The sequence below is a fragment of the Stigmatopora argus genome, chromosome 9 (genome assembly GCF_051989625.1).
Source record: "Stigmatopora argus isolate UIUO_Sarg chromosome 9, RoL_Sarg_1.0, whole genome shotgun sequence".
NCBI lineage: Eukaryota > Metazoa > Chordata > Actinopteri > Syngnathiformes > Syngnathidae > Stigmatopora > Stigmatopora argus.
In genome coordinates, this window is record NC_135395.1 from 4,022,093 (window position 1) to 4,047,934 (window position 25,842).

General features: G+C 38.2%; 1 protein-coding gene across 2 annotated transcripts in view; it reads left to right on the top strand.

Annotated features, from left to right (window-relative positions):
* Positions 1-17,939, top strand: part of LOC144082299 (mitogen-activated protein kinase kinase kinase kinase 4-like) — a 31,969-nt gene extending 14,030 nt beyond the window's left edge. Inside the window, exons 13-34 of one of the 2 annotated variants that reach the window (XM_077609346.1) lie at positions 257-352; positions 432-566; positions 2,397-2,456; positions 3,475-3,807; positions 6,180-6,311; positions 6,522-6,656; positions 7,858-7,928; positions 8,386-8,462; positions 8,708-8,796; positions 9,114-9,208; positions 9,433-9,520; positions 9,649-9,801; positions 10,077-10,173; positions 10,260-10,415; positions 10,549-10,692; positions 11,020-11,154; positions 11,279-11,379; positions 11,666-11,815; positions 14,262-14,421; positions 15,055-15,194; positions 15,670-15,749; positions 15,853-17,939. In XM_077609346.1, coding sequence (XP_077465472.1) covers positions 257-352; positions 432-566; positions 2,397-2,456; positions 3,475-3,807; positions 6,180-6,311; positions 6,522-6,656; positions 7,858-7,928; positions 8,386-8,462; positions 8,708-8,796; positions 9,114-9,208; positions 9,433-9,520; positions 9,649-9,801; positions 10,077-10,173; positions 10,260-10,415; positions 10,549-10,692; positions 11,020-11,154; positions 11,279-11,379; positions 11,666-11,815; positions 14,262-14,421; positions 15,055-15,194; positions 15,670-15,749; positions 15,853-16,102 — 2,877 coding nt within the window. In that variant the 3' untranslated portion in view covers positions 16,103-17,939. The remainder of the gene's footprint in view (positions 1-256; positions 353-431; positions 567-2,396; positions 2,457-3,474; positions 3,808-6,179; positions 6,312-6,521; positions 6,657-7,857; positions 7,929-8,385; positions 8,463-8,707; positions 8,797-9,113; positions 9,209-9,432; positions 9,521-9,648; positions 9,802-10,076; positions 10,174-10,259; positions 10,416-10,548; positions 10,693-11,019; positions 11,155-11,278; positions 11,380-11,665; positions 11,816-14,261; positions 14,422-15,054; positions 15,195-15,669; positions 15,750-15,852) is intronic. The other variant, XM_077609347.1, reaches the window with a different exon arrangement.
* Positions 17,940-25,842: the final 7,903 nt, after the last annotated feature.

Below are 25,842 nucleotides of genomic sequence, written 5' to 3' on the forward strand. Positions count from 1 at the left end.
AGTTTTCACTTTTGGTTACACCTTTTTTAATCCAATTTCCTTGCCGTTGGTGCTGATGCAATACAGTATCATATAGCACGATGGCAAGCAAGCTTTGCTGTTTGCTAATTTTTGTGACATTATGCCTCTTTACATTCAGGTTTTACCATAATTATCTAACATATAGTATGAATTTGTTGTGCAGTGTTAAACATACGGGGAAACACTTGGTTAAAAAAAACATCATATCAATTCGGGGTTTGGTTGGCCGTTGCAGCAAGTAGCAGAGCAAGAACTATACAAGCAGCAATTACTCGCTGATAGACAGAGGAGGATTCAACAGCAACTTGAGAAACGACAAATTTTGGAAGATGTAGGTGCAATTTGTTAGAATGAAGATAACTTTTAAAGCCAAAATGAAATCAACTTGTATTTTACTGGAATGCTTCCAGGAACAGATGCGAAAGTTGTCTGATGGTGCCTTCCAGTGGGCAGAATTACAAGAGCTTATGCTTGGTGAGGAATCTGAAAACCATGACAACAGGATGGTAAAGAATGACAAATATCAGAGAAATGAAAGAACACAGGTAAAGATCACATTTTCGCCCAATTTGCCATCATATTTTTTTATTCTACGGCACATTGTCTACCAAAATAGGGCTTCGTGTAACTACACAATTCCTGGGGAAATAGTTGTGAAATGTAATATGGGAAATAGCCTCAGACAAATTACCCCAAAGTAGTGTAACATTTGTTTGCTTTATAGTTCAATTAAAATTTGTGATTTTTTTGTTAAAACACTATCTGGTGCATCTCACCATGTTAGGATTTTCCAGAGAATGTTGAAAAGAGGTGACTGTAAAATATTTAGAACATCAACTAACAGCCTACCACATCTTGCAATCTGTGAATATTTTAGACCTCACCTCTTAGAAGTCATCTTTAGACTACTAAGTATTTTGTGTGTTTATGTGTGCATGCATGCATGACTAAATGTCACTAACGTATACAAATTATTGTGTATCGAGAACATATTGGTACATGCATGCATAACTCAAAATTGCCCCAAATTTGGTTGACAATTGGAATCTGTATTTGAACATTACCTATAAGGTCTAGAGTTGCTTTAATCTATAAAATCCAAAATATTGGGGTAAAAATAAGTTAAATATTTTCAATATAATACAGGCTTTTGATGTTGGTAAAAGTCCAAGATACAGTGGTACCTCGAGATACGAGCTTAATTCGTTCCGGGACTGAGCTCGTATGTCGATATTCTCGTAACTCGAACGAACGTTTTCCATTGAAATGAACTAAAAACAAATTAATTCGTTCCAACCCTCTGAAAACAACAAAAATAGGTTATTTGATTGGACTTTTAGCACCGGTGAATCGTAATATAACATAAACAAATTTAAATGAACTTGGATTACAATGCAGACACACTCAAAAATAAGTTTAATCTAACCTTACACTAAACTTAATTCTAATTTTGTTTTACATTTTTATACCATTCTTCCGGCCGGGTTGGCTCTGTTTGCCCCGCCTCCAACCTGACTTTTAGTATCGATGGGCTGTTTGCTGTTGTATTCCCTTCAAAATATTCCGAAAATGATGCACACAAATGTCCTCACAATAGGATAACGCACGACCTACTTGCCAATGAGAATTAGTCTTGAATTAGCGATCGCTCCGCAAACAGGAGCTAACAGGCTAAGGGTGAAAAAAAAGTAAAAATGCAACGCCCCGCCCAGTGCTCGCAGAGACATTACAAAGAGGTAGTTGCAACCAGAGACATTACAAAGAGGTAGTTGCGACCAGAGACATTACAAAGAGGGAGTTGCGAGCCAGTGCCCCTGATGTTCTTATGAGCAGCCAACGAGAAGTAATATATACTCGTAGCAATCGCTCCGCCATTCGCGCTGATTGACGGAAAAAAACACTGAAAAAAATGCAACGCTCCGCCCAGTGCTCGTAGATATCTGTTATACACGAAAGAGATGCGGCAAAAAAGACAGTGCGCTACAATGATAAACAGCCTCTCATGTCTTGGCCACCTGGCTTTTTCGTATCTCGAAACTTTTCTCGTATCTAGAGATAATTATTGGCTCGAAATTTTTCTCGTATCTAGAGTTAATTATTTGCTCGAAATGTTACTCGAATCTCGAAATGCTCGTATGTCGGGGTGCTCGTATGTCGAGGTACCACTGTACTAATAAATGTCCAAAAAGTGTGAAGGATTCTCTTAATTCTGTTTGTTGCTACTGTATTTATCATTAGTATTTAGTGCACGTCAGCTTCCCAAATTCATGCTAATATTAGCAAAAAGTAATTGTACTCCCCATGATAGGTGACTGTCCTGAGATAAAAGCCTACACAGTTTTATGGCTTTTTTTGTATTCCTTTGTCTAAAACAGGACTATACAGATAACCAATGGAAGGCTGATGTGTTTATAAGACCTGTGGACTCAGAGCAGGTCAGTCATTTTCAAGACTTTCTATTTTTTTACATACGCACAAGATAGAGTCAGTGATTGCCTGCAATCCATCTTTGTGTGTACAACGCAATGACCAGTGAAGACAGTCGTGAGCAAGGAAATGGAGTTCAACTTCCATTTGAATGTGGCACATTTATTTTACATTTAAAATATAAAAGAGACAGTTGCTATGTGCATGTATGTGTCTGTCCCTAGGCTACAGGAATCAGAGTCAGTGAGATCAAAATGGGGAAATAATACAGCATGCTCCTATGAGCAGTTGTTAATTTAGAAAAAAAGAATTTAGTTCAGCCATGCATTTTTAGACCTTTGGTAGTACAGTCTATGTTCATCATTTTGATGTCAAGCGGTGAGAGAGGGCTTAGTTTAGAATTTCTGTGTTTGCGTCGGACTCCTGTTAAAACTGTGAAAGAAGGCCGTGACATGCACAGTGGAATTTTAGATCTTGACAAGCTTTGAAGCCAATGTTTATCACAGCAGGCATTTCATTTTGTTTTAAAGCCCTTTCTGTCTCGACTCTTTGCTGCATGTCTTCTCTTCCTTTCCTTGTTTTCTCACTGTTAGCCTCCCTCTGGCATCACAGTAGGCAACCCTCTTCTTTTTACAATTTAGTTCTCCTGTCAAGTATTTCTTTTAATATGTTGCTATTGTTGTCAAAATTACAACAGCATGCTCCACTAGTCTGTTAGGAGTGGATGATACATCAAAAAAATCATAAATGTGTTGTGTCATGTGATGCCATACCATAATATGTCAGGTATGTCATTCAAGGGTTTAAAATATTTTGGATGATCATCGTAATATTTTCAGAAGTTGACATGAGCATAAGTTTATGTGACCATTGTAGAACAGAATTAGAAATTGTTTAAATAAAAAAAAATGATATACTGCTGATAAAGCAAATGGGGTGATAGAGTCCCTTATAATGTTCCGAAATGATGCTTCATTAGTCGCTTCCTGGCTCTTTCTACGTGTGCTTTCCATGTTTGCTGCACAGAGAGCTGTGGGTCCAAACCAGCTGCTTCAGGTTAAAGACAAGCAGTTGCAGCCTCATCTTCATTCACCAGCCAAATCCCAGCCACTGAGCCAGCATCAGCAGCCCTCATCAGGCAGGAGATCCCACCGCACCCTGCCTAAAGACCAAACGCAGCTCCTCTCCCTGCAGCATGACCACAGACACAGAGAAAGAGAGAGGGACCAGGAGAAGCAAAGAGAAAAGCCAGAGGCATCTGTCCAAAAGCTAATGGCTAACAGCGGGAGCAAAGGCTCTCCTGCCGCTACCACTGCTGCTTCCTTGTCCAGCTGCCCCGCAAACTGCCAGCGCTCAGTGGTAAAGCCCTGTGTTCCTTGGCTATCAACACCTTTTTATCACCGCCATTCCCTGCCTTGTGTTACAGTCTGCCTGTCCTTGGTTGTGTCCTTCTGTGTGCACAAGTCTCTCAACTTCTCTTTTGATGCTCCTGTTTCCACCTACTCTGCCAACCCTCAATCTTTCTGATTTGTGCTTGGGAAGAAAATAAGTGAAATTATTTGGTAAAATATGGTTAGGTTCAATGTTCCCTCTAAGCTGCGCGCGTGCGCAATTGCGCACTACTCTCGTCTTCTCTGCGCACAGCAAATCATATGGAGCGCACAAAATAAAATCCCATTTTTTTTATTTACTTATTTTTTTTAGCTGTAAGGCCGATGCGCGAACCACTCATCCACCGGGCTGCCCATTAATAGATATTAATCATTACATTTTATTATTACTAAATCATTTATGTGTAGTAGACATACACCTGCTTATGGCAGGTGTGATACTGGTGTGTGCCCATAGCGAGAAATGATGATGTTGCTCACACCGGTACTCACTGTGCTCAGGAAGGTTGTCTTTCTGCCCAGACAAACAAAAAATTAGAGGGAACATAGTTAGGTTGACTGGGTACGACCAAACGATATTGGAAAAAAAACTGACAATGTGCCCTTTGGGGGGTTGAGGTCTATTGCGAGATTAAAAATTGAAGATCTTTACCCAAATGACTTGAATAACTCTGTTTGGAACGACTTTGGTTGACCCACCATGGCCACATTGTGTTCATATTAAAGATATCCAGTAGACAATGACAGCACAAAATCGACGATGTATTTAACACGGTATTTCAGAGAAGGAGGCTGTGCAGAGCATGGAGCATCTTGTATCTTTTATGAAGCGCAACAAAAGTTTCAGGGGAAAAAACTCTCAGGTCCTGCGTTGGGAATATTGCACGATGGCGATGGATAAAACGATATATCTTGCTGGCTAACTTACTGCTGGGCATACAAATCTAAGGACTTGGAAGCTTGGAGCCCTAGAACCACCACCAGTTTCTGGTTCTCAATTAGTGAAGTGGAAACTGAGTATAGAGGGCATTAAATAAATACGACAAAATATGGTTACCAGAATATTATTGTAAAAAATTAGGGGAAAAACATAAAACACGTGTAAACATCACAAAATGGTATAGTGTTTTCAAAACCATAAATTCAAAAACCTTACTCCTCGAGAATTTAGAAGAGCGTACTGGCATCTTAACCTAGATTTAACTGTTTGCTCAGTAGTCAGCAAGTTCCAATGCAACAGTGACGATGTGGATTCATACCATATTTGTAGAAGGTCAGAGCCCAGTGATGTCACCAATAGCATTAGAGAGGTTCTTCACAGTCATTTCTTTAAAAAAATAAAATAAAAGTTAAAGTTTAGTTTGTTTTATGGTAGCTTGTTGTTTATTTAAAAATAAAATTCACTTTTCCATTTTTTTCTAATGGTACACTTCCGGCAACCAGAACTACAAGAATTTCACCATAAATTCAACTTATTTTGATAGTATCTCATCTCATTTTCTGAACCGCTTTATTATCATCAATTGTAGGTCTGTCGAATCTTCCCAAGAGAGTTTTGATGTGAACCATCCTGAGAAGCCGATGCTTCCCAAAACAATCCACAGTTCGATGTGAACCATCTTGGTGCCCAAAACAATTCACAGTTCTCTTGATGCGAACCACAGTCATTACTTTTGCAAGAGATGTATTAAAATGCCCTTTTATTAATGTCAATAACTCTCAAATTAAAGCAAAGCGTTCTTCGTTGCAAGCACATATATATAATGATTAATATTGATACACATTTATAATAATGATAAACCTAACAGGGTCACAGGGGGTGCTGGAGCCAATCCCAGCTGCCTCCAGGCCAGAGGCGGGGGTCACCCAGAATCACTGGCCAGCCGATCGAAGGGCACAAGGAGACGGACAACCATGCACACTCACACCCATACCTAGGGGCAATTTAGAGTGCCTAATCAGCCTACAAGGCATGTTTTTGGAATGTGGGAGGAAACCGGAGTACCTGGAGGAAACCCACACAGGCCCAGGGAGAACATGCAAACTCCACACAGATGGACCGACCTGGACTTGAACCCAGTACCCCAGAGCTGTGAGGCCGACGCCGATAGTATACGTGGCTAAATAATTAAATACAAGGTAGTCAAATGTTATTAAATGTTTATGGTGAGATGGTATGTAAAAATGTCTAATACTCTGCTTATGTTCCGGGGCGGGCCTGTGGGAATGAATGAATACTGATGTTCTTGACTTCTCTAAATTTTTGCAACTATTATAGGACTCCAGAATAGACTTATTTATAACCACACACTTACAACTACAATCTGCTTCACGTTTTAGATGGACCAGGATTCAAATTTAGCCAAGATGCTCCTAGCTGCTGGACTTCCCATTGAGATGCAGTCAAAGCTAGGCTCTGGTAGCAGTTCTAGTCCTTGTACCCCAGCCATGCAAAGAGCTCACATCCACCAGGTATTTTACACTTATGTCATGAACATGAACTTAATATATTGGAACCCCTAATATAATCAATATTATCACTGCAATGCATTTTTCTATTCTCTAAAAAAAGGGTTTTTGTTTTATTTTCAGATAATTTTCCCCAATTCTTAAGTTTACAAGACATTGGGTTTTCTATTAATTCACCCAATGTTATTTCGTTTGTTTGTTTTTCTCCCCCAGAATGCAAATTTGCGCTCAAGTCGAGTAGCGTCTCACAGCAGCTCTATGTCAGATATGGCTGTCTCTGCTTTGTCCCCTTTCACACCTGTGTTGCCCTCTGATGATGTCTTCTGGGACTCTGAGACACCACCCAAGGTAGGGTTTCACTTCTGTTTTTTTATTATTATTATTAAAATAGATTTCTGATCATTATCACTTAAATAAGCACCTAATGAATTCAGGTTTGGGTGAATGAATAAATAAATAAACTAACGTGCATACATACACACACGTTTATTTATTTTATCTCACACAGTTGGCACCCTATCCTGAACATAGTTTGTAATTAAAGTCATATGCAAGGCCAGGTTTATTGTGTTTGTAACCATGTAGCTGGCAAATTTCCAATACTAGGAGGAAGTCTTTGTGCCTGGGATGTAAACTTTCACATAGTTTTGTCTTTTTGTGTGTGCTAAGCATCCTGTGTCCACCAGCATGTGGTTGGCATGAGTGAGTGTTTGTAGCTTGCAAAAGTGCCTTGGATGGCAGGAGACCTTTTATGCCTTTCCTAACTGTTTATAAACAAACGTCTATGAGTCAAATACACGCTCCACACTTTTTCTCTCCACTGTTCTGCGTCTAATAGACCTGCTATCTCGCTACTTCCTAACAAAATACACCATTAGGTGTATTTACTAACAACAGCATATGGATTTAATTGGACAACTCATAACTACAACAGCAACAGCCCAGGCAATAGAGCTGTCTATTTGCTAATGTTATGTTGTTGAACTAGCAGGAGGCCATATGGAGTCAATAGAGCAGTTAATAACTCAATCTCTCCTGTGATTGCAGTTTGGCGTTGAAAACAGTACCACATGCCGTAACTTGACACCAATGTGTGTGTGTGTGTGTATTTGTGCATGTAGGGGTGTGTGGACAGGAAATAGAAAGCTTGCATTTAAACTTTAGCTTCCTTCGCTGTCTTGTAAGACAGACACTGAAGCATTCAAATTTTTCATAATTAAATGCACATCAAACTTATTATCATTCAATATTTTTTATATCACTCTATACTTGCCTCTCTGCCCTCTAAGCTCAAACTTGAATTGAAAATGCAAAGCACCTCGTGACTGAGGAGACTGATCGATTATCAGTATTTAAATAGCGAATTGCTCGGGGTGGAAATGCAATATTTAAACAGCGCAGATAACTTAGGTTTTGACTTTGCTTAAATGTTGCCTGTGTGAGCCATCCCCAATTGGAATCTTTCCACACAAAATGTGCTTGTTCCAAATATAGATAGTTTTGGCACTGCTTTCAGTATATGTAATAAAATATTATTGGTATTTCACAGGTTCCTGAACGAACTACCTCTAAGTTCTACTGCAGAGAACTGGTGAAAGCACACAAGAGGGCTGCTTCCAGGTAGCAGAATATTTTTTTTATATTTTTAAATTTTTTCATATAGCGCTAGTGATGCGAGAGCTCCCTTCAGTGGTGCTGCAAAAAAAATCACTGAAAAACTGGAAAAGTTACAGTGAGAGCCACTGAATATTACTAAATGTGACTATAACATTTTTTATTACTGTTGGTCTCTGGTCACTCATATTTTGCAGGGAGTATTTGATTTTTTTTTTTAAAGTTTGACTTTTCAAATACTGCAAACTTGGGCTATTGTTTCACCTAAATGGCCTTTTAAAGAAAAAAAAGACAAGAGAAACCTTTAGGCTTTATTTATTTATTTATTTTTATTTCACTTGTTAACATTATTACATAAAATGGTTAATTCTGAAATAGTGTTTCCCACAAATATGTATACACGGGAAATTATGGCTATTGATGTTATACTTCATTTTATCAGCGTGTCTCTCTCACCATCTAGTGGCAGCCCTGTTCTTATGACAAATAAAGGTTTGAGGTCTGTGACTCATGGGGTGTATATCAGCAATAATCATCCAGGTCAGTCTGAAGTTACTTTTTATAAATGATGGTTTAAAATAATAACCATTATTTTCTAAAAATTGAATGATTACGTTCTTTACAAAATGTTCTCTTTACCTTTATGAGCAGAGATCAAGAATACTGTGTAGAAACCCATTTAAGATTAAATATAGCAATCATGAAATTTTCCTTTTAAAGCTACAGAAGTATAATATCTTCATATCAGAAGTCATCGAATTTATTTATTTATTTTTTAATGGTAGACCACTTCAAGCTGGAGAGTCCACGTATGCAACCACGTCTACAGCAGCACAGGCGGGAGCAGAAGGACATCACTGGCAGACCTGTACATGTAAGATATTCTTAAATGTGTCAATTGTTTCTGTAGACTATCACATTGTCTTATTTAAACACAGCAACCCAAACGTAGAGAGGAAAAACAATACACTTGGAAATTTAAAGTAAAAAAAAAAATGTGTATATCATTTTATTTTATGATTCATTATGTTCTTTTTATTTTACATATACATTGCAGGTCTGATCACTGGTCACCCTGTTCTTTTTTTCCTCTTAATCTGCTTCTAAGTCTTATATTTGCATATTTTATCAACCTTGTTGCTTATTTTATTTTATTGTTGTTTTCTTTGTTTATCACTCTCAATGATGCAGAAGGTCAAGACAGTTCTGAGCCCGTTCAACAAGGCCACAGAATACTCCTCCTCCAGTGATGAGTTTGGGAGTAGTGATGAAGAAGAGAGGAATAGGTGAAATATGATAGTTTGTTAATCTTCAATTTAAATTAGTTGAGAATGAACAAATTAGACTGTGGGCTAATGTAAACTCTTATACCTTTGCTGTCTGATTTTACCAACTCGTGTTTAGTGTTAAGTATCTTGATTTTACCAAATGATCAATCCCTTATAAATGCATTAGATAAACTGTGATCATGTTGTGCTCTAACTGCTTGAAACACTTCTATTTTTTGTAGTTGTGGCTTACCCAATGAAAAGGGAAATAAGTACCTAAAACAAATACCAGATGGCATAGTCCTGCAGCCTCATCACAATCTTAATCAGGTCCTTAAAAGCACTTTCATGCATTAATTCTTTTTATGATATTATCTCTAGTAAATTTGCTACAGCTACGGTATTTTGAATTATTATCATTTTAGATATACACTTGAGCGTTTCTGTTTGCTCCATAGATTACTCAAATGGCATTAAGTGAGACCTACATGCTGCCAGACCTTTTACAGAAAATATCTTCAACAAGTCCTTCTTGTAATGCACTAAGCCAGCAGCAGCGAATGCGAGAACAAAGTTACACACAATCACCCACAACCCCTCGTTCCCCCACAGTGAGTATACCTAATGTAACGTGACATAACGTGTAATGTTATTACAATACTTTTAATGATGCCAATGTCACGAAACTGAACACGAACACAGATTTTGCCGCACAGGTTCCAGTTTTATGCTCAGAATTTATGTATACTAGGACTCAATCAGGGACAAATTTATATTACATACTTGTGAAGTACTAGTTCAGAGTTTGTTTATCAGTGTTTATAGAACCACAATCTAATGAGATGAAACTCAAAATGACACATTCTCTCTATATCTCTCCCTTCAGGTGTTTAGAAGTCCTGGGAGTAAAAACTCATCTTCCTCTTTCTCCTCTTTGATCGATCCAAGATTGATCCCAATATCTTCACCACCACAAAGCCCGAGTAAGAACATTTACAAATACAAAAACTTTACTAAAAGTACTTTCAGTTAGAAGGTACTCAAAGGGAAATGTTTGAACTATTTTCAGCGTGCGGTAAAGGTGAGCCACTCAAGAGAGAGAACCACAGGAAGGGCTCTGTGGTTAATGTGAACCCAACTAATATTAGGCCACAGAGTGAAAGTCCTGAGATCCGTAAATACAAGAAGAAATTCACCACTGAAGTGCTTTGTGCTGGACTCTGGGGTTGGTTGTTTTCTTTTGCTGAATGTGATTGTGTAGTACTACTGTTTTGGTTCGTTTCCAATCAGTTCAATTGTATTTTGTATTTATTTTTTTATTTTCGTCAGCAGTGCATATTGTTGTGTTTTCTTTACAGGAGTAAATTTGTTGGTGGGGACGGAAAATGGTCTTTGGCTGCTGGACCGAAGTGGTCAGGGGAAGGTTTATTCACTTATTAGCAGAAGAAGGTTTCAGCAAATGGACGTACTTGAAGGACTTAATGTACTCATTACTATCTCAGGTTTGTCAGTTGTATTTTTGAAATTGTTGGATTTAACTACATTGGCAAGCATTGGTTTATTGTGTTTGAACTGGTAAACATGTAAAAGTGAATAGGCAACCTTTGAATATATATATATATATATATATATATATATATATATATATATATATATATATATATATATATATATATATATATATATATATATATATATATATATATATATATATATATATATATATATATATATATATATATATATATATATATATATATATATATATATATATATATATATATATATATATATATATATATATATATCTGTCATCTCACTGTATCAAGGTAAAAAGAACAAGCTGAGACTGTACTACCTTTCCTGGCTAAGAAATAAAATCCTCCGAAATGATCCGGAAGTGGAAAAGAGACAAGGTTGGACATCTGTTGGGGATCTGGAAGGTGCTATCCACTACAAAGTGGGTGAGTAATAAAATACGTTAAGTCCAGGCCAAGGTCAGGCCAAGGTAGAAGGGACTCCATGGGTTACAATTTTAGTTTATTTGTTTTTCATTATAAAGGCATGTATTTCTGTCTGTTTGTGCAGTACGTTATGAAAAGATCAAGTTCCTCGTAATAGCTTTGAAGAATGCAGTGGAGGTTTATGCCTGGGCGCCCAAACCCTACCACAAGTTTATGGCTTTTAAGGTTTGTAATGTTTTGGTAATTTTATATTGTATTTCATACTCCTGGGAAACAAGGCCCAGGTTGCCAAAGCTTTTTTGCGGGGGGGATTGCATCTGCCATCGTTTGATAGATATGCTCTATTCAGGCTATGAAACTTCATCTCCTGGGAGATGTTATGCCCCATTTCTTTCCATCCGTTGTGGCCTGAGCTACTTTTGTTTCTTTGCTCCGAAAAGGCCAAGCATTACCTCTTTATGTTTGGTTCACTGTGTCCATTCATGTCCTCATAATTGTCATTTCTCTTCAGTCCTTCAGGTCTTTATCACAAAAGCCGTTGTTTGTTGATCTGACTGTGGAGGAAGGTCAAAGGTTAAAGGTCATCTATGGTTCCTTGTCTGGTTTCCATGCAATTGATGTAGACTCTGGTACGCCATATGACCTCTACCTGCCCACACACGTAAGTATATTCTCTTTCTGTATTGTTGTCAGCCCACGTGACTCAAACAATAAGCTTCCCTCAGCTACTTGATTCCCTGCCAGGTGTTCAACTTTATTGGATTCAGTTCCCTGCTTTCTTTTAGTCTTTTTCAATTCTTAGCTTTCATGTTTTGTCATGTGATTTACTCAGTTTGGTGAGTTTTCAGCTAAGTTTAGTTTGTTCTTCTCATACCTAGTTTTAATGTAGCATTTTGAGACTCAGAAAGAACTACTAACTACTTTTGTTGGCAATTCCAAAGACCTTATTGCACAAGATGTTGTATTTTCCACTATTAATTTTCAATAATATCAATACCTTTTGGAGCAATCTTTAAATAGCCCCTGAAATCACAATTTCAGTTTCTTGACACACTTTTTTTAAAGGTTATACTAATTTATATTGCTACATACACTGTCTAATACTCACATTAATAAAACAGCACCCTAAAACAATGTTCAGTCACTAATTTAGTATGCTAAAAGGTTGAGAATTTATTATTTCGTCTCTTAGCTTATCTCACACAACACCTCCGCTATAAAAATAAAAAAATAGCCTGTAGCCTTTGACATTGTAATAGCAAACACTTATGTTAACAAGATCTTCCCAAACCTTTTTACAAAGATTCAATATCACTACAATTAGTTAATTAACCCTTTAAAAGTCAGTGGTCTCCCAACTCAGATATTCCAGAAACTTAAGAGTGTCAATATTTTTTTAGCTTTTGCCATTGACAACTGTCAAGACTTCTATGTTTGTGAGCAAAAACATAATACCCACAATAAAATAAGATTAAGCTGCTGCAGATCTGCTTATGACGTCTAGCATGTACTCTAGTTGATGCTAATGGTTGTTGCATTAGAGAGGCCATTAAAATTGCATTTCTCGTTCATTTCAATAATAAAACAGGCCTCAAAAACAGAATTATAGACTTGTTTGTTCTCCAGCTTAAACAGAATGTAATTGTTTTACATTTCCATGCGCAGATGGATCACTTAACTTCTGTTTCAATTAGAGCAATAATTGTTTTTTGCACTGCTGTGTGTGGGCAGATTTGTGGTGGCTAGTCTTAATCTAACAAACCTTGTATTTTTGTGTGTGCCATATAATCACCGTCAATGGCAGCCAATGATATATGTAAAATTCTCTAAATATCGTTACACGGACTGACACACATTCATACTCCATCACCTCGAGCCTGTGCTACTTTCAGTAATGAGAGTTGGATGGGGGAGAGTGGTGATGTCGGACATTAGGGTAGAGAAATACACTCTAAAAATACACCCTTCCTGTCCTCCTTTTCTTGTATGAGTGCCTCTAGTACATTAAGACAATTTTCTTCAGCCGTCTACCACACTGGTGGCTCAACCTTTCACACTATTTCCTTTTTTCCTCCTAAATTTTCTTGCTTTTGCACGCTCACTCAAACACACAGGGTAGCAATATTTCACTGTCTTTATGGACTTTTGAGAACCATTCACACCCACTTGAGCACCGCCACTTGCACAAACACTCATAATGCGTAAGTCCCCCACACAAAGTAGCTGACATTAAAATTCACACACAGTCAATGGTATCGCCTGTGATGGTTTGTGAGAACAATGTTACCATGCTGATTCCAAGACAAAGGATTAAGATTGCGTTGCGTTTGTGGAAGCCCGTGCTAATGCTGAGGATTGTGGTGGCTCACACTCTGGTAATGTATATCTGTATTGACTATAGCATGGTTATTTAACTATAACTAATTTTTGTAAAATACTGACCTTTATTATTTTTTTCTTTGTAGGGCTTAGTTATGAATCTGTTATAATTTCTTAATGAAAGTATTGTTTTATTAATGAAGACGAGCAATAAAGTGCATATGTCGGCAAACATTTTTGTCTTTTAATGTAACAAACAACTACTGACAATATAATCGCTTGTATCTACCATGCATTAGTACACATACTGTGTATAGTGTGAACTTATTGACCTTATTCCAGGTTGAATCTTGTATTTTTTTTCTTTTACTCTGTTGTTAATTGTTACAATGGCTAAAATTTATGTTTATATTTCAAATCCAGTGAATGAAAAAAAGTCTTTATAGAAAATGAATCAAGTAGAATTGAAAATGCCATTTGTCTTCACAATTTACTGGCGAAAAAGTGGAAGAAAACAGTCACTGCACACCACATTAAAACACCATGTAATGAGATAGCACCAAATGAGAGAAACAGTTAATGTGGCATCTGTACATGAATAGTAAATACCATGTCTGCAGATGTACACGTTTTACAATTTATGAAAAAAATCATTTCTTCTGACCATTTGCTATCAGGAAATAATTCATTGTGATATAAACTTGTTGTGATATTTTTTCTCTTCTATTTTTATCTTTTTAAATCTTCTAAATATTAAAGTTCCCAATGTATATGTCTGTGTTTGACAGATCCAAGGTTCCATCCATCCACACGCTATAATTATTTTGCCAAACAGTGCCGGAACTGAGGTTCTTGTTTGCTACGAAGACGAAGGCGTCTACATTGACACCTACGGCCGCATCACCAAGGATACGGTGTTGCAATGGGGAGAGATGCCCGCATCTGTCGGTGAGATTTAGAGTTCAAGATGCTTGGAAAGTTATTATTTTAATCTTTAATATTTGTGGTTTTAATTTACAATGGTTACAGTGTTTAATGGTTGTGTACTGTGTGAAACTCCCCATATGTTTAACATACTGCTACTACTACTACTACTAATACTACTGCTACTACTACTACTACTACTGCTACTAGTACTACCGCTACTAGTACTACCGCTACTAGTACTACCGCTACTAGTACTACCGCTACTAGTACTACCGCTACTAGTACTACCGCTACTACTACTACTACTACTACTACTACTACTACTACTACTATTACTACTACTACTACTACTACTACTACTACTACTACTACTACCACTACTACTACCACTACTACTACCACTACTACTACTTCTACGACCACTACTACTACTAGCTACTGATAATTTAGCTCAAATTTATAAAGTACAGTGGAACATCTGAGAACAATATGGTTCCTGAAAGTTTTGGTTTAATAAAAAAAAATGTTTCTTCAGCGACACAAATATAGAATGTTTAGCTCAACCTGTCATGACCGCAACCTGTAAGTGCATATTTGCATAGTCTCACCTTCCTCATCCTATACATTTACTGTCCTTCTTTATCTTTTGTGCAGCTTACCTCCAATCCAATCAAGTGATGGGATGGGGAGAGAAAGCCATCGAGCTCAGGTCTGCCATCACAGGAAACCTGGAGGGAGTTTTCATGCACAAAAGGGCCCAGAAACTCAAATTCTTGTGTGAAAGGAATGACAAGGTATATCATTACACCATCGATTTCCCGTGAAAACTTGCAAATCCTGGTCATAGAGTCACTACTGGTGGTGCAACATGTTTTGAGCAAAACAAAAAAGTTATGTGTTATTATAAGCTATTCATTTACTTTACTTGAAAAAAGCAGTTTTGAAATACAGTTTTAGCAAACCATCAAAAATGCAATGTTAATTCAGTGAAATGGCAGTGCGCCCACACAAGTTTGTTCACGTCGACCATAAACTGTTGCCATTTCTTTTTAAAATGCTCATAGCCGCAGATAAAATATGTATACTTTTCACCCTTTCTTTTTTGGGAAAGCCTAGCGGCCCACCAGGCTTATTATGTGTGGGGTAAAAGAAACCTGGTACACATTCGACAAACGTTCTCCATTAAACTTTTTTTAAACGAACTAAGGAGCAACTGTTGGGAAAAACGAATTTGTGCTGGTTAATCTGTATATTTCTTTTCTCTTGTAGGTCTTCTTTGCATCAGTGCAGTCAGGAGGCAGCAGTCAGATTTACTTTATGACTTTAGGTCAGAATTCTCTCTTCAATTGGTAATGAACTGAATGTGTGGCACCAAGATCAACTGTATGTGAAGGCCTTCATCATCACAGATGTTCACGCTATTGTTTTTTTACTTCCTGAATGAGAAATTAGGCCAAGAAGTGCTGCCCAGTGGGATCTTGTCACAGGTAGCACACTGACGTTGTTTTGGAGATGCTGTTGTCAACATCTAAAGCTTCAATCCATCACATTCACTGGATTTTGTTTTTACTTGCCCGTCCAAACTGCAGTTGATCTGCATTCTTTTCCTTTTGTCCAGATCAGTCAGTTTCTTACTGGATTATCCATTGTTTTGTGGCAATGCCTCAGTGCTTCTAAAAACAATACCCATGGAGTGAAGTAAAAGGTGGAAAATCTGGAACGATATCCCAGTTTGCTCTTTAAAACTGGGTCCCTTCACAGAAGTGAACAGGGTGGACAATTGACTCCTAATTATGTTCCTAGTAATATAGCCCAATGCTTGAAACATACACATCAGTGACTGTGTAAGATGAGCAACATATCCAGGAATTGTATGTTTGAGTTGTAGAGATGTAAGATACATTTTATTTCATATAACTAAACGAATGTCATACGTTGTTTTGTTTGAATGATAAATATGAAAACCGCTCTAAAATAGGTGACTTTGGCAAGTGACATTTAAATAAGAAATTTACTCCCATTTAAACTGTGATTTCAATGATGGAGTGTCAAAAAATGACATTTTTCAGGAAGTCAGGTTCACATCAACAGTATTATTTTACCTAAAAATAAAATCAGCTTAAACAGCTGATCAAAATCAGTTTGGATTTTTCCCCCCTAATGTGCTAATATTTTGTACATTTTATGGATTTATATTGAAGCTTGTTCTGTCAGGTGACATTTTAACTGGAAAAAATTGTTTCTGCAGTATACAACTTTTAGAGTAAATTCCCACTTTATGCTAAAACATTCCAAAAGATCCCCAACATACCAGTATTAAGAGTCGTGGTGTCAAACGTTGCTGTACTAGTGTATACAGTACTGCACAATATGTACACTTTGTTACACAAGTGAACATGCTGCCTTTAAATAACAGCTAATGATAACTTGATAAATGCATAGACCACTTTAAGAAGCTGTTTTAGCATTTATTCCATATCATTAATATTCAGCTAAAGGTTCATGTAATACCTCCCATACTACTTCTGCCTCAAAATTATATAATTCTCCTATTAGTAGTATATGCCAATAATTTTCGTTCTTGTAGGAATGCAATAGTTAAAAAAATGGAACATTGAAGTAGACTATTGACTTGTTTACTACTACATGAACCTTTTGCTGGATAAATAAATGTTCAATCAACTACCCATAATTCCCTGTTGCAATAATAATAGCAAACTTCCCTGTTGTTTCATCTCAGACATGCTGTCTTACCAATTACACCCCTGCACATTTCTGCCTACACCTTAACTTAGTGAGCCCATGATGCGCTGCATGCTGCTCACCAAAGTCTTTTGTCAAGCTTTTTTCCCCCTTGCTTCATTCCATTCCCTTTCCCTGCATTCCTCTTTGATCTTCCTCAAGTTCGCATTCCTCTAATCTTTGTTCCCAAGTGTTGTTCGTTCCCTATCCTGAATCTGCATCAAATTAGTTTCTGGTCGTGTCACTAAATGCAGTCATCTTGCTGCACTACAGTACCGTTTGAGAGGAGTTTAGGATTGATTTGAGATAGTTAATTTATTGTTGGACCTACCTTTTTGAATGTTGCATTGAAAGAATAGTTGCACTAAAAAGAGAGTCACATTCTGAAACAAGCATTAACCACTTAACAAGGCTGAAGTTGTAGTTGTTAGATTTAACTTACTGGAGGATTCTTTCTTCTTGCCAAAGTTTTATGGGAGTCTGAGCAGACTAAGCAAGACAAAAAATATGGAATGAGTAAGTAGTTGGTGGCTGTGGAAAGACTTGGATTGTTGGTTAAATGTGTCAATAGAGGGTGCCGACCTGAAGAACTGATTTTTTATTATTATTATTATTATTATTATTATTATACATACAGTATAACAATGTCATTTAAAGATTAAAACAGACAATATGGACCTAAATGTGTTTCCAGGATAAAAACAACAGTGTTTGTAAGTGTATCTTAATTACGAGCGGCAATTGAAATGTAATATTTTGTAAAAAGATAACTTGTGTTTAAACTTGTATTTCTATGATCCATTTTCAAGATTTCTTTCTTTCTTTTTGCACTGGATTTATGATTGTTGGAGGTAATAATTGCATGCTAACATATGTTTGCATGCAAAGTGGTGGAACAAGACAATAAACCTTGAATTAAATTCATTTCTGAGCATTTTGTGGATATAATGTGGTACTTCAATTTTCTTTAATGCTTGTCAGAAGTTTTTTTATTTCCTTTTAGAATTTCTTAAATAGCATGAAGGAGTTTCCCTTGAGAGTAAGTCTTAAATCCTGCCTTGTCATTGCAGTCTCTACGACAGATTTCCTTCTGTGTTGTTGCGATGGACCGAGATCAACCACCTCTCAAGTCACCCTTTATTTCGGAACTGTGGGTAATTTTCTAGGTTACCTTCTTATTTTCAGTATTCCTGTCAAGTCTGCATTTGGTGTGGACAAAAAAGGTGAAAAACAATGTTGCAAAGATAAACAGCAGTGAGTAGAATTCAAGTTCTGTTCTCTTTTGCCCTCTGTTCAACCAGTGTCAAAGTTCAGTCTTGTCACAACAGCCGTGAGCCCAGTTTGAAACTCCCAGATGAGTGTTTTCTTCTTTAGGATGCCATGCACTAAATTTGCCTTGACAGAACACCCTAAACTGCCCCCTCTCTCCGCTAGCCTCAGGTACCTGTTAAACCCAATTTCAAGCTCTCATACACCCACTTCTCACACATACTTAAACATTTCTGACTTTTTGCATGCTAAAGTCACCTCCCCTAGCCCCCAGGCTATGACTGGCAGCTCCACAATCAAAAAGTAGCAGTGGACATTTTGGATCACTGACACTTCCTCTTGGATAAATACACATTTTATTAACCCGCGGTGATGCTAGACAATGAGTGGAGAAGAGTCTATCTGAGGCCCCCAAGACAAGGAGTAGATACAATTGAATATGTGCATCAGAGTGGTAGCCTAGTGTGTATCCAGTCATTTTTGGGGTGTCATGTGTAGAACATTTAACTCATGTGCTGTTAACACTTAGCAGTGAAAAGCTCAACATGATTTTACGACACAGTGGTTGACGCTCACATGTGATTGGCGAGGATCAGGTGACTGGGTGCCGGCTAAATCCGTCCTCCCCAGTTGACGAGTTGCGGTGCTTGGGGGAATTAAGAGTGGAGGGTTTTGCATTTTGCAGTGATGCAACAGTGAGAATGTAAAATATTTTTATCTCCAGTAAAACAACATTTTTGCGGAACATTGGATTGGAAGTGTCTCCGAGTTCTCAGGTTTGAATCTCAGCTGTGGGTTCCTGTTCTACTTTGTATGTTGATGCTTTTGGTTACTGCAGCCTTCTTCCCCAACCATGCATGTTAGTTTAATTAAGGACTTTTAATTGTCCAAGCATGCGAATGTGAGAGGAAATAGTTTTCCAATTTGTTCCTAGCAATTGGCGCCTAATCAGTCCAGGTGATGCAGCACATTATAATTTATTTAGATGTGATGCTAAAGGTGATTTATTTAGATATAAGTCATCTTCCAGAATATTACTTAAGAGGGCACAGCATATTCGATATATTGATGGCTTGCTCAAAAGCAAATTTCTTACATCGAACAATCAAAATAATTAATTTTTCTAATAAATTAGTGGTGAATTTTTTTTGTTATTTCAGCTGACTTCAGGGTTGTAGTCAAAGACTGTTAAATTGTATCAGACATGCATTAAAATGTTAAGTATAGTTATCGAAAATATATTTTCACTAACTATAGAACAAAAGTCACTAGAATACTTCAGAATAACCACCAGTGAAATAGTGGTAAGTCAAACTTGTATAACACCAAAACACTATATGGACTTCAAATGCAGGCCAAATCCAAGTGCAAGGGTCGTTTTAATTGGTGATCATCACACTTATGTAATAAAAAGACGTGCCAAATGTGCTTCTAAATGTGTCCCCTGTCCAGTGGTGCCTGTGCTGGATGTAGGCTGGAATTACACTGTGATAGGCTTCCTTAAAGTAAATTTAGTAAGTTTGACAGCAAAAGTTTTTGTGAAGCTTACATTGGGACAAACACAGCTTTTATGTTTTAGAGATCATATACTGTACGTACGTACTGTCTACAGTTTTGCAGTATAGTTAATTGTAAATCTGTTTTCTATAATTAAAATCTAGCTTTTTATCTTCCAGTTATTTTTTTTTATGTCTTACATATTAAAATTATGTAACTGTTGATCATACTTTCAAAATTGAAAGGGGTAGAACACATTTTGCATATTAGGAAGCAACTGGTATGATTTATTTCTCATGCTATTTTCTACCTATTTCAGTAAAGCAGTTTAATCAATGTTTTTTTTCTTTAGCATGATGTATTGCATTTTTATTAAACCCTCTTTTTATGTTATTAGAGACATATTGAGTGTGAACCACTGTTCCCTCTAAGCTGCGCGCGTGCGCAATTGCGCACTACTCTCGTCTTCTCTGCGCAGCAGAAATCCTATGGCGCGCAGTAAAAAAAAAAAAAAAGGATTTTTTTTTTTTTTTTTTTTTTTTTTTTTTTTTTTTTTTTTTTTTTTTACCCCTTTCTTCATGATGGGCTCGGTTCTAATGTCCAAAGAGCTCCAGTATTTGTATTTAATCATTAAACGCTGTTTTCGGCTGGATTTGACCGAATTTGAGAGCATTTTGAGCCGTTTGGCGAATGGACGTATATAGACTTTTTTTGCCTCCATCGCGATATCATCACGACATTTTACCAAGGAATTCACTTCCCTGGGCTCGGTTCTAATGTCCAAAGAGCTCCAGTATTTGTATTTAATCATTAAATGCTGTTTTAGGATGGATTTGACCCGATTGCTGTCATTTTACGGCTCGGTTCTGCTACATCTGCCCGCCCAAGAGTGCCTTATCCCGGGCTGCCATTGATGGTAGACTAACATTGATTTTTACTATAATTTGGACAACACCGGCGGCGGGCCGGATTAAAAATCCTAACGGGCCGTATATGGCCCGCGGGCCGAGGTTGAAAAACTTGTACACACACGATCCGGGGGCGGGGCGAGCGCGCGAATCCCGTTTCGGCGAAACCTCCGTTCGGCCGAATGAACGTTCGGCGGAACGTCCATTCGGCGACCTGCCCGTCTGTCAAACGTCCGTCGGCGAAACGTCTTTAGGCGAATCATCCGAGTACCGATGATGTCGCTCACACTGGTACTCAGTGCGCTCAGGGAGGTTGACTTTCTGCTCAGACCAACGAAAAATTAGAGGGAACATTGGTGTGAACTCCTCCGTATGATACCCATGTTACGTTTTTATATTTAAGGTTTCCTTGACTACAAACTGTGATTGTGGTATGCGAGGGTAGATTGAGTACCAAACATTATTATGAGAGATTTACCTCGGCTCTGCTTTGCCTGGGAGGTCACAGTTTAATTTAGCTTAGAAACCTGACACTCAGTGTTGTCTGTCAGTTGCCTTCAGGGTTTACAGGACAGAATCATGCTCACTCTTTTTGGTGTGAAAGACCTTATCAGCGGATATTTGGCTTCAATAACCAGTAGAGTTGCTTTGAAAAGATAATATATAGTTCATTTCTCGGTTCACAGTTTTTCTTGTTTTATTTTGTTTGTTTGTTTGTTTGTTTGTTTTCCAGAAAGTACAACTCACACTGTTAGTGCCTCCTGGAACGCCTGAAACATGGCCCAGTAAGTTGCACAATATTGCTAGGGTGTCGGCCTCACACTTCTGGGGTCGAGAATTCCATCCCAGGTCGGTCCTCACTGTGTGGAGTTTGCATGTTCTCCTTGCGTGGGTTTCATCCGGGTACTCCGTTTTCCTCCCACTTCCCCAAAACATTGTTGAACACTCTAAATTGCCCCTAGGTATGAGTGTGAGCGTGTATGGTTGTCCGTCTTCTCGTGTGCGGTCGATTGGTCGCCCGGACCGCGACAACGGGCGACCAAAAGACCGACGACCAAAAGACCGGCGACAAAACAAGGTAAAACAACACGGTCTACGCATCAATAAAAGCCAACAATGGCCATGAGCAGTTTCACTGAGCCGACGTGTGAGTGTATAAGAGTTTGTATGTACATGAGTTGTCCCCTTAGGAAGGTACGTCAGTCAGGGTCTTAACAAGTTCTCCAACAAAAAACAATAAAAGTGCGGGAAATTTGGAGCTTTTCTTTAGCCTAATAATTAATAGGGCATTAAGTATGACTAAATAGTAATTCTCAGTTTGTATTTAGGGAATTTGAGCAACGATTTAAATGGTAATTATCAATAACCTTCCGGGCGACCAAAAGACCGGCAACCAATCGACCGTGTACCCTGTCTTCTTATGCCCTGCAATTGGCTGCCCATAGTTAGCTGGGATAGGCTCCAGCAAACCCCCATTACCCTTGTGAGGATAAGCTGTTCGGAAAATGAATGAATGTTTGGGTTGTTCAGGTCACTAAATTATCAGTATTTGTCGTATATGATTCATTTCCCATTGTTTGTGTTTCTCTGTAGCGTCCAGATGGCGCAGAAGAAGAGCAGTTCCATGTCTCTGACCATCGCTTCATCCTCCTCTGTATCGTTCACCAGAGAGCTCTCCTCCTGCTCATCTTCATCGCCCACAACCCGCACATCAAGACACTCCAGCCTGCAGACACAGCCTTGTGTTAGCCCTCACTGGGTGTTTGGAAATTAAATAAATAAAATGGCACATACATCACTAAATACTCTGTATGATGTTTTCTAGACTGAGAGTCCCGTCAGCACTGAACTTTCAGGAAGTGAAGTTGCTGCTACATTTGTCAAGGTACAATATATTCAATTGATTTTTACATATGATGCAAATGGACGTTTTTGTGTTCATTTTTGCTGACTGTGATCACCATCATCCCATTCTGCAGTGCCTCAACGACGTGTGTGCACTGAAGGGCCAGTTGGTGGTCCTGGAGTGTCGAGTCAGGGGGTCTCCTCCACTGCAGATCACATGGTACAGAGAGGATGAGCAAATTTCGGATTCTGACGAATTCAGGATACTACGCAAAAGTAAGTGGTAATCACTGAATGTTTCAAGCAGTAAAATAATAAAAAATAAAATATACTACATCAGAATATTTCTTAGGGACATTTAGCTATAAATTACACACACAATAATGCAATGGCTGGATACAATTTTATCATTCAAATGTATGAAGCTATAAACCTAGATCATGGTATTATCATTTTTTTTTTACTCCAAGAACCCCCTTTCTTTCTGTTTTTTTCCCCTTAGAGGCCAGTTCTGCGTCTGTGCCAGGTCAGTAAATGGTTTGATATTAAACTTCATTATTGTTGTCTATATTAAAGGGCTAGTAGTTTTATGTACTGCATTTTCCGGACTACAAGTCCCACTTTTTTCATATTTTGACTGGCGAGGAATACTCAGCTCGACTTTTTTTTCTTTCTCTTTTCTGATCACCAAAACCCTTTTACCTTGTTATTTTTTTAGTTATTGAAAAACTTCATGCGATTCATATTTAGCCGGTTGTTCTCCATTTTACTATTGTTACTTTAACACAAGGGTGTTAGACTCGGGTTGGTTCGCGGGCTGCATTTAACGTCAACTCGGTTTCATGTGGGCCGGACCATTTTAGATTTAATATTTAGATTTTTTTTTATAAATGGATTAAAAGAACTGGATTAAAAGCCCTGAATATTCCGTTTTTTATAGATCTAAAACAATGTTTATTTTAGCTTTTTATTTTTATTTTTAGATTTTACTAAATGATTTTTGGACTAAAAACACAGAAAAATGGATTAAAAAATTGCAATTATTGATTTAAAAGGGGAAAAATCAGGAAATTTAATATACATCTATACTCTTTTATATTTTAATTTGATCCTAAAACAAAAAGTCGGCACTCATGATTTACTTTCCCGGGCCGCACAAAATGATGCGGCGGGACAGATTTGGCCCCCGGGCTGCCACTTTGACACCTGTGCTTTAACGTATGTTTGTTCTTGGTTTCTGATAAAATATAAAGTTGCCCTCACAAAAACTGCAACTTATATTCCAATGTGACTTATACACCTTGATTTTTTATCTCTTCATTGTGTATCCTTTGGAAAATGACGATTTATCCAATGCTAAATTATAAGTTGATATATTACGTATTACATTACTCCGTTAATGCGAAATATGATGATGAAAAATTAATTAAAAATGTAAAATATTTACAAAAAAGTTAATTGAAGAATACCTGAATACTGAATGATGAAATGAATTTATTGCTGAGATTTAGAGGGGGACTCCATGTCACTTTTGACCATTATTTAAATAAAAATGTGCGTGTTAGATTTATGTAAAATAAGCATAGAGCATGTAAATAAATAATGTTTTTTCCAGACTCCAGAGAGACTGTTTAATACTTAGGACATTAAATCTAAGTGAAAATGTGATACAATTGATGACTTAAATCTTTTTATGTTGCTGCCCACAGAGGAACTCTGTACATTGGTGATAAGTGAAGCTTTTCCAGAGGATTCTGGTGTATTTAAATGCATTGCCCACAATTCCTTCGGCACAGACTCATGCTCTGCCATGCTGGACATTTACAACGGTTGGTTTATTTATCGTCGCAATGTGAACTGATGGAAGCCCATCTGAATGACGGTGTCTTAGACACAGCTACACAAATGCCGAGTTAGGCCACTAACTCTACTTCCAACTCCTAAACCCACCCATTTAGACCGCGAGGAGCAACTGGAGATTCTATCAATTGGTCAGCGGGAAGCAGAATTCCACCTTGAGGGTATTCCTCTTCATACTGGGGAAGACTTCCCTACTGTGCTGACTGACTCCATGAAACTCCCCCGGTCCAATTGGCCCAGCAGCTCCCTGGAAGAACATGTCACAAGTGAAGAAGGGTAAGTGTTATTTACACTAACCCTACACAAGTCATAGATTAACCCTGGGGGAAAAACAGCATACTTTGGTTTCTCTACTAATAAAAATGGGAGGGAAAACAACAAATCCAACAAAACCTTGACAGATTTTTTGGTATTCATGGATTAAAAGTTTTCCAACCTAGCAACCGAAATCCGTCAGCAGGGGGCGGTAGAGGTCAGTATGTATACCTGCTGGAAACCCCTTAATTACCGAGATTTTTTTATGTTTAGCTGTTTTTTGTTCCTTTTTCAGAGACAATGATTTGTAGTTGATTGTAGGTCGTTTTTATTTACCTGATATGTTTCGCCATATTATTTCCACCTTCATCGTTGAGTTACATGGCCTGGCGGATGAGTGGTTAGCACATCGGCCAGGGTTCAAATCCCGGTCAGTCCTCCTGTGTGGAGTTTGCATGTTCTCCCCAGGTGTGCATGGGTTTTCTCCAGGTATACTATGGTTTCCTCCCACATTCCAAAAACCTGCAGGGTAGCCTGGTTGAACACTCTAATTTGTCCCTAGGTATGAGTGTGAGCATAAATGGTTGTCCATCTCCTCGTGCCCTGCAATCGGCTGTCCACTGATTGACGGTGTCACCTGCCTTGTGCCCAGAAGCCCCCACAACCCATGTGAGGATAAGCGTTTCAGAAAATGAATGAATGTCAGAGGGGGTAACTGGTTTGACAATTTAGACCTCTCTCAATAAATTATTCATTCATTAATTTTTGGAGCCATTTATCCTCACAGGGTGGCAGGGGGTGCTGGAGCCTATTCCAGCTGACCTCCGGCACCAGGCGGGGGATACACTGAATTGGTGACCAGCCAATCGCGGGGCACAAGGAGATGGACAACCATTCACGCTCACACTCCTGCCTAGGGCCAATTTAGAGTGCTCAATCATGCATGTTTGGGGGGGGGGGGGGTGGGAGAAAACCAAAGCACCTGTAGAAAGCCCACACAAGCTCGGGGAGAACATGCAAACTTCACCCAGTGAGCACCGACCTGGAATCGAACCCAGAGCTGTGC